The sequence below is a fragment of the Triplophysa dalaica genome, chromosome 6, assembly GCF_015846415.1.
Source record: "Triplophysa dalaica isolate WHDGS20190420 chromosome 6, ASM1584641v1, whole genome shotgun sequence".
NCBI lineage: Eukaryota > Metazoa > Chordata > Actinopteri > Cypriniformes > Nemacheilidae > Triplophysa > Triplophysa dalaica.
This window is the reverse complement of record NC_079547.1, coordinates 25,619,845-25,635,937: the sequence shown is the minus strand read 5'-3', so window position 1 is coordinate 25,635,937 and position 16,093 is coordinate 25,619,845. Positions and strand designations below refer to the sequence as shown.

At 38.1% G+C, this 16,093-nt stretch overlaps 1 protein-coding gene across 5 annotated transcripts in view; it reads right to left on the bottom strand.

The window, feature by feature from the left end:
- The window catches only part of slc12a5a (solute carrier family 12 member 5a), a 98,116-nt gene that overhangs the window by 10,019 nt on the left and 72,004 nt on the right, over positions 1–16,093 (bottom strand). For all 5 annotated transcript variants that reach the window (XM_056750381.1, XM_056750382.1, XM_056750383.1 and 2 more), the window contains 14 exons: positions 16,005–16,093; positions 11,983–12,037; positions 10,967–11,097; positions 7,469–7,716; positions 6,210–6,421; positions 5,295–5,462; positions 4,771–4,869; positions 4,450–4,507; positions 4,204–4,378; positions 3,922–4,040; positions 2,800–2,898; positions 2,603–2,722; positions 753–857; positions 475–643 (listed from right to left, as the gene is read on the bottom strand). The exon at positions 16,005–16,093 is cut by the window's right edge and continues 58 nt beyond it. In XM_056750381.1, the coding sequence (XP_056606359.1) occupies positions 475–643; positions 753–857; positions 2,603–2,722; positions 2,800–2,898; positions 3,922–4,040; positions 4,204–4,378; positions 4,450–4,507; positions 4,771–4,869; positions 5,295–5,462; positions 6,210–6,421; positions 7,469–7,716; positions 10,967–11,097; positions 11,983–12,037; positions 16,005–16,093 (1,847 nt within the window). The remainder of the gene's footprint in view (positions 1–474; positions 644–752; positions 858–2,602; positions 2,723–2,799; positions 2,899–3,921; positions 4,041–4,203; positions 4,379–4,449; positions 4,508–4,770; positions 4,870–5,294; positions 5,463–6,209; positions 6,422–7,468; positions 7,717–10,966; positions 11,098–11,982; positions 12,038–16,004) is intronic.

The following is a 16,093-nucleotide window of genomic DNA, read 5'->3' as shown; positions in this document are numbered from 1 at the left end:
TATTGTGACGCATTTCCATGTGAAATAGTGTGTGTGGCTTTTTTTTCTCAACGATTTGATTGGATGAATAAAAACAGCAGTCGCATTTTGAAATGGAACAGGAAGCAGACTGACAGTTAAAGGGGAGGAGTTAACGAATGCTCCGCCTAAGCCGTCTAACACACGTCATTTATGATGGATAGTCATTTCAGGGCGGAAAACATTTTCAGATTTTAACTGAAGATTATGAGGGCACACAAATTTTTAAAAGAGAACGACAGACATTGATAAACTATTTACAATAAACGCTGCAATATTTCATTTGAAAATAGGATTTGTAATTTTTCATTTTACTGGGACTTTAATCCACTAATGCATTCAAAATATTGTTTAAGAAATGTTATTTAACAACTTGAAATTCCTTTATCTGGGGATCCCTTAAATGTTGTTTATGCTTCATTTCCAAACACATGGTGTGTATTCTGTGCATGTCACCTGTTCAGCCTGTTGGCTCTGAGGAAAGTTGTCCAGGTACGTTCCCACCAGCGCCGTTCCCACGATGGTCAAACCCTTCCCGGCCTTCAGCTGATTGGTCAGAGAGAGCAGACGAGGCTGTTCCACGTTCATCTCTGAGTCCATACTGACCAGAACTAAGATCTGAGGTCTGTGACGAGGAAAGCAATATTTCGGCAATGTTTTCACAGCAGCATTTATTTATAATAGTTTTCTTAAGTAATAAGTATCGTGAGTGTGTTGAGTGAGTAAACACGAACCTCCAATTTTTGGTGTGTGGAGGTCCTTCTTCTAACCTCATGAGGGCGTATCGGGCGGCACTGAGGGACAACCCTCTAATTCCATCACCCCATTCCTTCTCCGCCCTGTCAACACAAAACAAACTGCTTTTCACACACATTTTGATTTGGTCTATACATAAAGTATAAAGTTAACACGTAGATGTGTGATCATTAGACCACTATGAGCCGATCCTTCCTATACGCAGACAATGCAGGGCCCCATCACCACCAGGGGGGCCCCCTTGAGTACCGAATCAAAAACACTATTGTAAACAACATGCTATTTTTATCACTTGGTGAGTAAACTTTAGAGGAATCCTTTGGAATTTATTTTTTAAAGGAGTCATATGACACAGCTGAAAGGAATATTATGGTTTGTTTTACATGTGACTCAATGTGTAAACATGATTTAAGGTTGATAAACGCTGTATTCTTCACACACGTACATGTTTGTATCTCCTCTCAGATTTTGAACAAAGCTCATGGCTATGAAAAGCGAGGTGTGCTCTGATTGGCCAGTTCACCAGTGTGTAGTGATTGGTCGAATATTTCAAGCGTGTGAGGGAAATGTAACGCCTCTGACCATATTTGGAACATCAGGTTCCTCTTCAATTGTACTGACAGGTACACCACCTTACTTGAGGATACATTTGGGCGGTCTTAGTAAAATCAGACCACCAACTGATGAAGATTTGTGGGGGTTACACCAGGTGTTTCAGGCAGATCTGGGTGAGCATTCATTCACACCAAAGAGACAGAAAGACACATATTCGCGACATATGACCCCTTCAATACTTAATTTATTTAATTACTGTTAAATACTCGGATATCATGCAGTGGGCGCGACAGGTAATGATATGCGCATGATGTGCTGATATGACTCTTTACTTATGACCATGGCTTCAAAACAGAGCTACATGTCTGGAGCGGAAAAACGTGAGCCAAAATATCAAGGTGGCATTGGTTTTGTACTATTATAGATTTGCCAAATAATGCAATGAATTACTTGCAAAACAATACTCCAGGATGGATTAACAAACTCAGTATTTGTTCACCGTATATCGTTTGCCCGTTATAATACGTAATCTTTAGTTTGTGCCAGCACACATACTGTAGAGAGTTATTGATGTGTTTTCGTATGCTTAGCTTTCTTAAGTCAACTGTATTTATCATGCTTTATTTGTTATTAAATCCCTCATTTGGTCAGTAAAAAAGCGTTTGTGTGTTATAGTTTTTTTGACAGCTAGATTGGGCCAGAGTCACGCGTTTTGTCAATCAAATTTTTTAGGGTATCTAATTGTTCTCACTTCAGTTTTGAGTTCTTTCAGTCTTCAGTTGTCTTAGTGTGTTTTTAACAGTTACTGTTATGTTTATATCTCATTGTAATTATTTTCTCAAGGGCCCCTCACAAGTTAGTTTAGGGCCCCAGACGTCTACGATCAGCAATTCAACCGCTCCAGACATGTTGATGTATATTTATATAAAACTTTTCATGGGAATATAACTGTGTTCCAGTCACATGCACGGTTTCAAATCTTCGTCATGAAATAACTATCTGAAAAAAACTGTTGGTAAAGATTCTATTCTATTCCACACACACATAGTCTATAGTCCTCCTGATGTAGGAACTCCTCCTTAATTTCCGGCCAGTTGTAGGTCACTGTTGGGCTTGACTTTCGAAGCGTTTTAAAGCACAGCCGCTAAACTAATCAAATCCCGAAGCGTCGGCGAGGGCGGATTATGAGGGATCTGAAATCCTCACAGGTCAAACGACTGACATTCAATTCCAATCTTTCTTCTTCAACCCACCCGGGTCACAATCCACTTACCCACAGAACTCGATATACTTGTAGATACAGCTGGCGATCACCATGGCAACAATGGCGTAGTACCAGGAGCAGATGAACATGAGCGACAGACACAGACTCATGCCGAGGAAAGACAGAGTCCTGCGAGAGCAGAGGAAGCAGATGTTAGCAGAACGTTTGAACACTGAAGCCCGGAACACAACGGGCTCTGAGCTCACCAGTGATAAAACTTGAAGCGAGGTCTCCAGTTGGGCGTTCTGAGCAGAGTCTGAACAGCGCAGGCCAAATTCACAAACATGTAGCACATGAGAAAAAACCTACGAGAAAAACACAAGCGTCAGTGCCGATAAACAAAAAACTACAGCCTCATATCACATCATAAAGTATAGATCCTACAAATAGTGTTCGCACACTTTAAATCTATGAATGTGATCGCTATAGGTGACAAATGATTAAAACAACCCACAAGAAAAAAAAATTATATTATATTTACTATGTAAACTGTAGCAATCTGCAGATTGTTATAGTATTTCTTGTAGTCATCTGTAAAATAAACTGTGGTAAATTGTATAATTCAGTAGGCTAATTTGGTATTTATTAAAATACATTCGAGAAAATTTAAGTTTACTATACTATTTGCTATATTTAACTTTAGTAAATTGTAGAATACTATAGCATTTACTATGTTAACTGTAGTACATTGTAGTACACCATTGAATTGAATTTTTTGTTGTTGAAAATTTCAGTATACTATACTATTAACTACAATAAACGGTATTAAATTGTTTAATACATTACTAATATATTTAAAAAAATACATTTTAGTAAATGTAAGTGTACCATACTATTTACTATAATAAACTGCAGTAAATTGTAGTATACTATAGTAAATGCTAAATTATTCTACAATTGGCCACAGTTTATTATAGTATTTTTTAATTAAATTGAAGTACACTATGGTATTTACAATACTAATCTGCAGCATACTATAGTATTACTATAATAAACCATAGTAGACTGAAGTACACAGTAGTATTTACTATAATACATTTCAGTAAACTGAAGTATACTATAGCATTTAGTACAGTAACAGAAAAACAAATACTGTAGTATTCTATAGCGTTCACTATAGTAAAGTTCAAAACCCCTATAGGAACTAGTAAATACAACAACATACTATAATATTTTGTTCATGAGGTGAGTTTCGTTTATTTTACACTTAAAGTTCTCAACACTGATTTTGTTGTACTTCCTCAACAACTTATTTTTGTGTAAATGGCAGATTTTTGAAAACGATTCCTGTAGTTATGACGTATAGATGTGCGTATGTAAGTTTTTACATCGAGAGAATGGGAGCGACGGAATCTAAGGAGGCGATTAGGATTCCACTCTCACAGATACAAGCGGTCAGCAGCAGCGCCCAGGTGGGCTCTCCGTTTGCTTTCCCGTGACCGAACACCTGTAACACACACACACAGTTAAACACAAAATCTCACCGCATCAGAATATATCAAATATATTCAGAGTTCATTTAAGAAACTTAAATCAACAGAATGGACCACACTTTATGCACAAGTCTAAAGACCAGAACATAGTTCAAATGTGTTTGTGTGTGTACATACTCTCAAAAAGGGCACAATGCCGTCTCGAGCTATGGCCTGTAGAAGACGAGGAGCGCCAGTCAAACTCTGAAGCCCCGCCCCACAGGTGGAGAAGAAAGAACCGAAGACGATGACCCACGGCGACGGCCACGCCAGAGTCCCAATAACCAGATTCCCTTTGACCGCCTCACCGAACCTGAAACACACTGTTTATCGTCCTCTCATTCACTAAAAACACATTTCAACTTAAATGACAGACACACGTACTTATCCCTCAGAACTGCTCCTTCAATACAAGAACCAAACAACATCACACTGGACATATCTGAACACTCCAGTCAAAGAAAACAACATTCAACTTCAGATCCTCTAATCTGAGAGCTGCTTATAGTGTTTGTGTCTTTTTATTTCATACAAAATATAATGAAGTATTAATTTGAGTGTTAATTTACAGGCTTAAAATGTTCACCTTCTCCTATACAATATTTTCGTACACACATTCTACTGCTCAGGTGTATCAGAGGAGGGTGTGTTGTCAGACTGTGTCCAGCAGGTGGAGCTCTATGTGTGTTTACACACAAAGGATACAGATGATGGAGGTTGTGGTGATGGCCAGTATGGTGCCGATGGGAATGGACTTCTGAGCGTCACGCAGGTCACCAGAACGGTTCGATCCAGCCATGATACCTGTGTACCACACAGAACAGTTTGAATGAATGTGTGGCGTCAATCTGACAGTCACATCACATGCATGCATTCAGAAGGTGTTTAATGGTCCCAAAATAATTGAAGTGCCATTGTATATATAAAATAAAATTATATAAAATAAAAAAGCCTTTGCCATTTGACGTCATATGAAGTCCAAACTAATGACATCATCTGGTGTTCAAGAGATTACCCACAGTTCAGCACGTTTCACGCAAGAACAAGACGTCACAATCATTCTTGTCTTCATTTTGAAAAGCATATTTATTGTTTTATGATTCTATGAAATACAACAATTACAAAGCGGGTTTATATACTATTAGAAATGTGTAATCATGAGAAAAACACTTAACATCACAGTACAAAATGATCGTACGTATGGAGTTTTTTAAAGCTCAGAGACGGACCTGTTACAGACGGGAAGTAAATCCCCACCAGCATTGTGAAGAATGAAGAGATATCTGCCAGAACGTAACGATTGGTGTTGGTGGGGACAGATTCTGCATCCATTACAGAAGAGAGTCCAGTCTTCTCAATGAAAGACCCCTTCTCCATGTAGTTCCCAAAGAGATTCTCTAAAAGACAAACACAAGAATGAACAAATCAACCCAAGTCATCAAACTGAATGAACTTTTGATCATGTCATCTTTGAGTCCATATGCAAAAGTGAGCAATAAACAAACTTGAGTTTTTTCTGGAAACATTGATCTGAACAGGTGAAGTTTGTAATAATAAAGGTCCGTTCACACCAAGAATGACGGTCTAAAAATCTTTTATGAATTTAAGAAAATATCCACAGATGATACAGATGAACAATTTTGTTGACATCACTGTAAAAAACAACTACGTAATTTTACATTATTTTTCCTGTTGTCTTTTCTTTATTTTATCCATGTACATTTTTTGATTTTTTTTATGTATTTCTGGCACCCCAAACTGCCAGAAAATTGCAGTTTTTTAACAAGTTTAAATACGGTCTAAACTGTAAAATTACAGATATAGACAGAAAATTTAGATATAGATATAGAAAAGCAGGGGAAATATTTTTATATTTCTATTGTATATCCTGTAAATTTACAGGCAAAAGCTATTATTTTACGGTATATTTCTGTCGCTCCAGCTGACACATTCATTCAAACTGTTCTGTGTCGTACAGGTATTATGGCTGTGATGTTAACTCATTGTGTATTTTTCATTAAGTTGTGTTTCTAACGTGTAAGTGAATGAAATATCTCCTGTAGTTTGGTTATGACTCGGTTTGTTGTGATGATGTCATTATGTGATTTACTCTCATGACTTCATGCAAACAGGTTGATATTTACCCCACAGAATGCCGCTGGTGACCCCCGGAATGCCCTGGATCTCTGTGACGTTGTTGTTGGTGAAATAAGAGTCACAGGTTGCGTTCAGAAACTCAGAATCGCAGAAGAGGCTCCAGAGTTTGGTGGTGACCGTCGTGTTTTCGCTCTCCATGACTTTGGCGCACACATCGAAGCCTTTCCAAACCAGAGTCCGGTTTCCCAGCACGCACACCCTGACAAACAAACAAAACCTTCAAATGTTTTAAGAGCTTCCCATCAAAACCACACTTGAAGACAGACATGTGCTTAAAAATCGACTTTAATCAAATAAAACCATTTTTGTCTCATATGTCATGAGAGTTAAGGATATTTAGTAAACTCAGGAATGTAAAACATCTTCATACACCTGCAGAATAAATGCTAGCGGTTAAACTCAACAGGGCTGTCAGGAGAGTGTCAGTCAGCATTTCAACACCTGAGAAACTAACACTGCCCATTTCACTGATTCATTTATCTTTATGCTTGAAACTCTTGAGATTTCAGGAGGGAATACTTATATCCATTCTCATTACTCATCTCAAGAACCCTCACATGCATATTTATGAGGAAACATTGATCTGAACAGGTTACAATTGTTATATTAAAGGTCCATTCACACCAAGAATGATAACTATGAAGAAAGTTTTAAAAATATGTCATGAATTTAAGAGAATCCACAAATGATACAGATGAACAATTATGTTGCACTGTAAAAAAAGGTAAATTTACATAATTTGTCCACTTATCTTTTACAGAATTTCCATTTAAAATTACAGAAAAGACTGCAAAAAAAAATTTTACAGTTTATTTTTGGCCACCCCCAACTGCCAGGAAAGTTTTTTTAAAAAGATTTTATTTTGTGCAGTTTATTTTTGAAATACAGTCAAAACTAAAATTACAGGAAAAGACACCAAATTTACAAAAAAACAAGGGGAAACTATTTATAAACTTTATATATATATATATCCTGTATTTTACAGTATATTTCTGTCGCTCTCCAGCTGACAGAATTTATTTTTACAGTAGTGCAGTTCTGTTTTTTCCACTTAATAAATGATAAAACATAGACAGACAATCCCAATACTTTACATTTATAAGATTGGGGAAAGTAAGAGAGCTTTAATTCGACACAAAACTATCATCCACTAGTGTGAACTATAATAATACAGATACAGTTCTTAATGTGAACGGGCCTTTAATGTATCTTTATTATGATAAATGTAGTTCTTATAGTAACGTACGGAAAGACGGGGGGCTCAAAGGCTGTTTTGATCACTCCAGCGTAGACGGCGAGAATGGAACAGATGACACAGGCCAGGAAGATGAGTGCCAGCTTGTTGACATATTTCACTCCTACAAACACCAAGATAGCCATGAAGCTCAACACCAACGTGCCGTAAACGCGCATGTTATTGAGCATGGCCGCCTCAGCATCCGGACCCTCCAGACCCTCCATCTTAAATATGGCCGCTTGTGGTACGATATATATCTGAGATCACAGGAGAAAAAGAGGAGAAAAGAGAAGGGGAGAGGGAAAATGAATCGCAAAGGGATAAAAAGATAAATAAAACAACGGAAAGTATTTTTAAGAAGACATTGTTGTTTTTTGAGTTCTGATATCTGATTGATGAAGGGTCTCTAGAACTAAAGGTGCTCAGAAGTGTGTGTTTTAAAGTTGTAGCATCATGTTTGAAATTTCATGTACTGTTTTGCTAATAATGTTTACTGTGTGCTTGGTCTACAAACATCATCTGCAATACACCATGTCATTTATTTATTACGTAAAAATGTGTGTTGAAGGTCTACCGTTCCTTAACCATCATTTCTGTGCTGTATCTCTTTAAGTGTTTGTCCAATATTCACCAAAATGTGTGGATTATCTCGAAGACAAAACTCACCAAATGAACTAAACAAACAGCAGGTAAAACTATAAAATTAAGGAAGGGAATTCTAAATGAAAATAGATGGAATACCAAACAAACAATAAGAGACAAAATGAGAGAGAAACGAGTGAGATGGAGCAGGACACAGTCAGTGAAACAAATGAGAGTGAGTTTGAGTGTTAATCGAAGCGGTCGGGCGAGGAATAAATACTGCAAATGACTCTCCATTAATCCTTATTAAACACTCCACCTGAAATACATTCAATACCATCAGATCCATATGATTTCAGCATAATTCATGAAACCATTTCACACCCATGTGAAAAATTATAATCTTGTAAACCTTTAAAGTTTACTATAGTAAACTATAGTAAAATTCCTAAATACTAGTGTCTTTAAATCTTAACATAAGTATACTACATTATGTACTACAGTCGATAAAATTCATTTTAATTATCACAACAGAATACCAGAGTATACAAGAACAAAGTATAGAATTATACTATAATGTACACTACACTTGAATTTAAACTAAAGTTCTTTTAGCAAGTAAATGAGTACATGTGTGAATCCCATGAAACATGTCTGCTTTCATTATAAAAATGAGTCCAAACAAACAAATCTCATTACTGTTATGTAATTAAAGTATTCAAATGTCATGAGTTTTGAAAATAAAACTTTAAAAAATATGTATTTTCATCATTTTAGTGCCTGGATAAATTTGAATAAAGAGCTGTTACCAACTAAAGCTTCATTTTCTGTGTCATAATTTGGTGTCACGGGACCTGAACATTCATTTCTTCCTCATTTTTCAAATGGCGATCCCATTTGATGCCATTATAGAAATCTTCCTTGAATAGATAAAGCATGTGCGGCACAGCACACAGACACATAGATTTGACCAGCTGGTCGCTATGGTGACCTGTTCATTTCATCATGTCTGCAGGGTTACACAATACAGCTTTAATCTGAAAGCGCTTTAAATAGATGTCTTAATGCCTTTGTGAACTGTAGGAGGGGTAAAACTCAAACCAGTGCTCCGCAGAGCCGCACGTCTACTGCAGAGAACATTCTGAGCTCATGTGAGACGAACCTGAGACCTCCTCGAGTAAAGCAGAAAGAACATAGAAAGAATACGAGATGAGATGAGTGAGACTCGCCAGAGCTCATCAGAGGAGCAATTAAACACAGACGCTGAATAATTACTGAATTACTCGCTCTACCATAAGAGAGAGAGAGAGAGAGAGAGAGAGACTTTGACTTTTTTTACCTCTTCCTTTTCAACCTAACTTCTTCCTTTTCTTTAAAATTGCCATAAATATCAAACAATTACAAGAATTTTATATATATAAGATATGATGATAAAAAACCTGAAATTTTTGTAAAGTTGAAGAAACAGAAATATACCGTATAACACTTTTTTCCTATTAAAATACAGGATATAAGAATAGATAATGAATTGTTTCCCCCATTTTTCTTGTAATTTTGTTGTCTTTTACTGTAATTTTACAGCTTTTGACCGTATTTCAAAAAAAATATTTTTAACTTTTTTGTATATGTTAACACAAATCCTGCATATATGGTGTGGTTGTGGTTATATTTGTTGTTGAGAAATCTATTCCAAATGTTTTCACTCATTTTGAAAGAGTCATTTTGGGGAGCTTTAACGCCTTTATTGGATAGATTAGTCACATGCTATACTACATGACTTTTGCATTACACAATTGGTGACTTGTACGTAACCATAGATAACTGATATTAAGACTATGCCGCAGTTCTACTATGAACATGAAACAGAAAGACAGAGAGAAACAGAGAGAGAGAGAGAGAGAGAGATGGATGATTGCAGAGTGGGAACGTCAAATGAAACGCTCATAAACAAAAATGAAAGGTACTTCATAGGAAATAAACATTTTGTTTAAAAACAAACTATTTTTTGACTTTAGGATTCATTTTTATTTGCTTGATTAGAGTGTTATTGGACACAAATAATTTATTTTAATTATGAGTTATTTTGCTGAATTTTAATGTGTAAAATGTGTAATTTCAATGTTGATATCTTGAGACTATAATCAATTATTTTTTAAGAGCAGTTTGATTTGGATGTTTATATGGCATGCAGTTTCCTCATAAATCCTTTTTTTAATTTTCCTCACTCTTACTCCAAAAACTTTGCATATCATTCCCCTTTACCTACAGATATTTCAAGAGTTAGCAGATAATAATTCTAATGCAGGGTATTAGTTAAGCGTGTGTGGTGTGCTGTCCGAGGAGAGGGCTCTGAGCCCGTATAAACCCTAACACAGAGAGCGCCCCCTGTTGACCTGCGGAAGCAAAACGGGCTTGTGGTGAGTAGCCGGGGTGGTGGAGGGATGCTTGGAGATTGTAGAGAGAATGCAGATAAGACAGTTTGTCTATTTGTAGAAAGCGTCTCTTGTGCTAATAGGGCAGATGCTGTGATTGCTAATAGCGGACCAGCCGGGTTGATGATCTGCACATGTTTCTCCCGAACTTAGTTAATTAAAACATCATTTACTGCAGAAGTACATTATTGATACAATTAGTTACACTGTAAATCCTGTTAAATTACTCGGTTCATTGCAGCCGTAATCTAAAGCGTTACCAAATAAAAACACGAAGAAAGAGAGGAAGGTTGTAAGGAAAACAGTTGGTTTGCATAAAAATGAAAAAGGATTAGATAAATGAAGTCATATGAGCTCTTCAAAGGTGTTCTTGAATTTTAAAAGTGACATTTACGCCTTACAAGTATACATCAGACACAACACTGACAGTAAATGACATGAGAAAGAATAATAAACGATTATTTGCACTTCACACTGGTGTGTTTCATCTCACCAGTAAGATCTCAATGCATCCGAGGATGTACATGGCACCAGCGTATGTGGTGCCCAGATAGAAACAGATCCCGACAGCTCCACCAAACTCAGGACCCAGAGACCGAGAGATCATATAATATGAGCCTCCAGCTGTTCACAACACACAAACACATAATTCAATACATCCAACAAAACCAACAACACTCTTTCATACATTAAATCTGCGTTTCGGGTTGTCATTCCAACCCATCAAAGTAGTTTTTGTGAACGATAAACGTAACATTTAAATAAGATGTGATACAAGTGATACAAGATTTCGTGTTGTGATGTTTTCTCCTTAAAACGAGATGTTTGATTTTCTATAAATATAATTTTGCTTATTAAGTTATTAAACTGCCTCTTGTTTATTCAGATAATTGTGTTTCAAAAGACAGAAACTGTGAATGAGAAAATGTTTTTTGCAGTGTATACCAGTTAAAATAATTAGTTATTTGTGAGACTAATGTATTTAGAAAATAAACATAACTAATAAAAAAACATGAGTGTAAATCTAAAAGAAAAACAATAACAACCTTCGTAACACGGACATGACTTTCAGTTATGTTCCACTTTCGTCTCTCTATGCCGCTGGCTTTTTGAACACAAGTGATGATGGGTATTTTTGTGTTTAGCATCAATATAACAGAGATAACAGTGCTGAAAAATAGCACAGAATGCACAATACATCCCATAAATACAACTTCCTGATTCGCTTCGGCTCTCTTAACACTGGAGGGATAATAGCAGCGTATGGCTGATAAACAGAAAGCCTGCAATTTCATCTCACCATTGCTCTCCTCCAATCAGAACATGAGACTGAAGTGATGATTAGAACCCAACGCACTCATTGGATTATCGATACATAAATACAGCTTTGAGGATATTGCTGTCTGTTCGTAGAGTTACTGTTGCTAGGGTGACCGCTTCCTGTTGCCGAGACAACACACACACACACACACACAGGCGTGAGATAAGCTCTATCAGGGATGGACTTACCAGGTACGACGCCATTGGTGGCGATAGCACTCATGGAGATCGCCGTGAGCATCGTCTAGAAAATACAAGAGGAGACGATGATGGGAGAGATGAGAGAGTGTTTGGTTAGAAATAAGCAGCAGATGGAAGATCAAATCAAGCGTACTTTCCAAATAATAAAAAAAAAGAAAAACTGGATCTGGAAGTAAGAGATTAAAAAGTCTGTGGATGTTTTATCACCCATTAAATGACAAATGTCAATCTGATCACAGAGAAAAGGCCAAAACACACTCATTTATTATGTTTGCGGGTTGATTGTGAAACATCTTTAGTCTGCAGTGTTTGGTCTTAGTGTGTAGTCGGGACAGATTATTAGACAGACCTTTATTAAAGCAGTTTAATAGAAGCTTGTGTGCCTGAATAAATCATCTCTCACTCATGAAACCCTTTTTAAATCACTACGCTCGCTACTGTCTCACTAAATGCAAATGTGTCTATTTTGGAGCAGAGAGAGAGAGAGAGAGAGAGAGAGAGAATGATGGAGAGAGGGAGAGAGGGAGAGAGAGAGGGATAGATAGCAATGCAGAGAGGTAGAGAGAGAGAGAGAGAGAGAGGGAGAGAGAGAGAAAGAGAGAAGGATGAAGAGAGGGAGAGAGGGAGAGAGAGAGAGAGAGAGAGAGAGGGAGAGATAGCAATGGAGAGAGGTAGAGAGAGAGAGAGAGAGAGAGAGAGAGAGAGGGAGAGAGAGAGAGAGAGAGAGAGAGAGGGAGAGAGAGAGAGAGAATGATGGAGAGAGGGAGAGAGGGAGAGAGAGAATGATGGAGAGAGGGAGAGAGAGAGAAAGAGAGAGAGAGAGAGAGAGAGAGAGAGAGAGAATGATGGAGAGAGGGAGAGAGAGAGAGAGAGAGAGAGAGAGAGAGAGAGAGAGAATGATGGAGAGAGGGAGAGAGAGAGAGAGAGAGAGAGAGAGAATGATGGAGAGAGGGAGAGAGGGAGAGAGGGAGAGAGAGAGAGAGAGAGAGAGGTAGAGAGAGAGGGAGAGAGAGAGAGAGAGAGAGAGAGAGAGAGGGAGAGAGAGAGAGAGAGAGAGAGAGAGAGAGAGAATGATGGAGAGAGGGAGAGAGAGAGAGAGAGAGAGAGAGAAATTATGATATTTGTTATTCTTATTCAAGAGCGTCTAACTTAAAAAGGGAGTTTAGCAGTGAAACGACTTCTGAAATGAGAAAGAAATGTAGAGCAGGACTTGATTTCATTCTCCGACAACTGATTGGATCGATAAAAGGTGAAAGATTTAAACAACAGTTTGCAATCTGTCAGTCATTGCAGCCCCGCCCTCGTGTCATTCCTTCGGTCCAGAAGTGAAGAGAGGTCATTTCGTTACTAAATAAAGATTACATATTTAAAGAAAATAATGATGTCCACCAATAAATTATTTGTAATAAATTCTTCACCACTGTGTAAAACAATTGGAATGACATGTAGATTTACTTGTAGATTTATTATCTCTGAACTGATGAATTCTTGAAAAACTTCAGTGTGTCTGACTGTGACATCAGAGCGTTTGATTGGATTGTTTGTTGCTGGAGTTAATGGTTGTTTGACATTGCCACAGCTCTGATTGGATGAGGCCCATTTAGAGACACACACCTGTGACAATTGTATTAGTTGGATTCTGTGTAAATGTGTCGGGTTGCTTGGCAACAGTATAGAGTGTACAGAAGTGATGCAGTGTGTTATGAGCTGGAGGGATTGTTTCAGGATGAACTCACGCTGTGTTTCCTCCGTCTGATGAACCAATCACATGACAATCACTGAAGCGCATTACTACTGGATTTACTGACTGTACAACTGCACGCACGCGCGCAAACACACACACGCACCTACACACACAAACGGGCACACACACACGGGCACACACACACACACTGTCAACTTGTTAAAAAACTAGTTGGATGTATGACGTAGTATTTCTGAACTTAATACACTCCCCCAGCACTCAGACTTGTTTTGGCAAGTTTTTTATAATTCTGGATCCCTGTGTCGAGCGAGACCCGTTTACCATCAAGATCGTCTGCGCTGCGTCAAGATGGGCTGCACAGCAGCTAGTTACTCTTGCGATAGTGAAGTTTATGTGTCTGTTTGTTCACGGCATTTCAGTGATGGATGTTATTTAAATAGTGACTATAATGCTGGATTTGAAAACCAATAGATGGCGCGGCTTAAAGATGAAGGACATGAACTGCACACGGTAAATCAAACTGAGGTCATATGTCTGTGTTTTGTTGGCCATCGAGGTGTACGTGCATAATGTAGAAAACAGGAAAGGATTAATGTGATGATGTGTTGTGTGCCCGTGCTGTAGTTCCATCCCCGTCTCCCCACTAGTCCCACATCCAGCAGCTCGTGTTTAAACAGAAATAATGGTACAGCTGTATCTCTTTAAATAAATTTGATCAAACGAAACACTCTTTGAATAAACGTACTCAAGATCAATATGAGATTGACGAAACTGCGTATGTTACCCCATCTTTAATCTGGGGTTAATTTTCTCTCATCTTAATAAGTGTCAAATGGTTTTGTCTTCAAACGCCGCGACTGAGACTCGGACTGGGCCGAGAGCTGGTTCATTTTCACCCACACAAACAGTCTGACATCAATCCACTGAAAGCATCCGAAACGCTCATCACAGACCTCCATATGCTAATCACATGCTGAGAACACGCTCTGATTGGACAGTTTAGAGCACCGGCTGCTCGAGTCAGTCTGCGCAGCCAATCACGCCATCTGCCTTCATCAGAGTGAGCCAATAACATCGAGACAGATACGGTGACAACCAAACCAAAGGCTTAGAGACAAACGCTTGACGGATGAGGAACGGAAATCTATACATAAAAAAATGATGTCTTTGTTTGACGTTCATTGAAAAATCTGAAATTCAATATTAAATTTTTCCTCAACTTCGAGCGTCCTGGATATCTTGATTGACAGGAGTTTCATCATATCAGCAGTAGCTCTCCCATTCCAACAAAACACCAACCTCTTCCGGTTTGACTGATTTGTCGTTTTTTTTTCTGATCGATGTGGTTCCTAACTTCTTATTTTGTTTCCCCAATTGATGTTGTGTTTTTAGATTTAATATTGATATGTCATTTTGATTCTGCTTTTAACTTGTTGTTTTGTTTTCCACTTCTCGGCCACCGTAATACTTTATGCAGATTGAAAGTCATTGAGTTGTGCAGATCATACACATCACACACACACAATTTCCGTCTCAGTAGAAGTTCTCGAAAATTTTTTGAAGGATTTTGTAAAGACTCAGTTATTTTTGGAGGTCTTTGATGACGGTGGCTTTTCAATTTTTGTGTGCAGTCTGAATTAGACATTCCTCTCAAAATATCTTCCAGTTTAGGTGTTCATCACGTTTGATCATGTATGTTAAGATGGACCTCAGTGTTCTATAGCACGGTGCTTTCATAGCACTGACCTGAAACCTGCCGTGTCTTCCGTGTTTAGCTTCTGTACATGTAGTAAAAGCATTCGGATGCAATTTAAATCCTTTTTTTTTGTGTTGTTGGCGTCTCACGTACAGCAGAACGTCTGAATCTCCAGCGCATGAAACCACTTACACCCCGGTGAACGAGAAGCTTTTTTACGAACAGCTGAAGATGCACAGAAAGCTTTTCTTGTCTTACTAGTCAACAGGAGAAAATCAGTGTCAGAACTCAAGAATCTGTGTAGTAACATTCGTTTCACTGTTTTAGGAATAATAAAAAGGGAAAAAGGTCATATCGTAAACCTGTCTTTAGAATCACAGCCCAGGATAAAAATAACGTAGGAGAATCTAGGTTTCACAAACATGCAAATGACACGCTAATAATGCGCGTGCATGTGACGTGATGCATTTATATGTGCTGCAGGAGACGTGCACGCTCACAAGAGACATCAGCACATTCCACTTATCGAGTGAGAAATTCAAAGCCAACTGAAGCAATACACCTGCATTGATTGCGATGATGTCAGCTGCATGTGTGCATGTGACTCACCGTGGAGCAACACATGAGGACGATGACGAAGGCTTCGATGACCCCTCCGATGCCCACCATCCAGGTCATCCTCAGAAACAGAATGACAC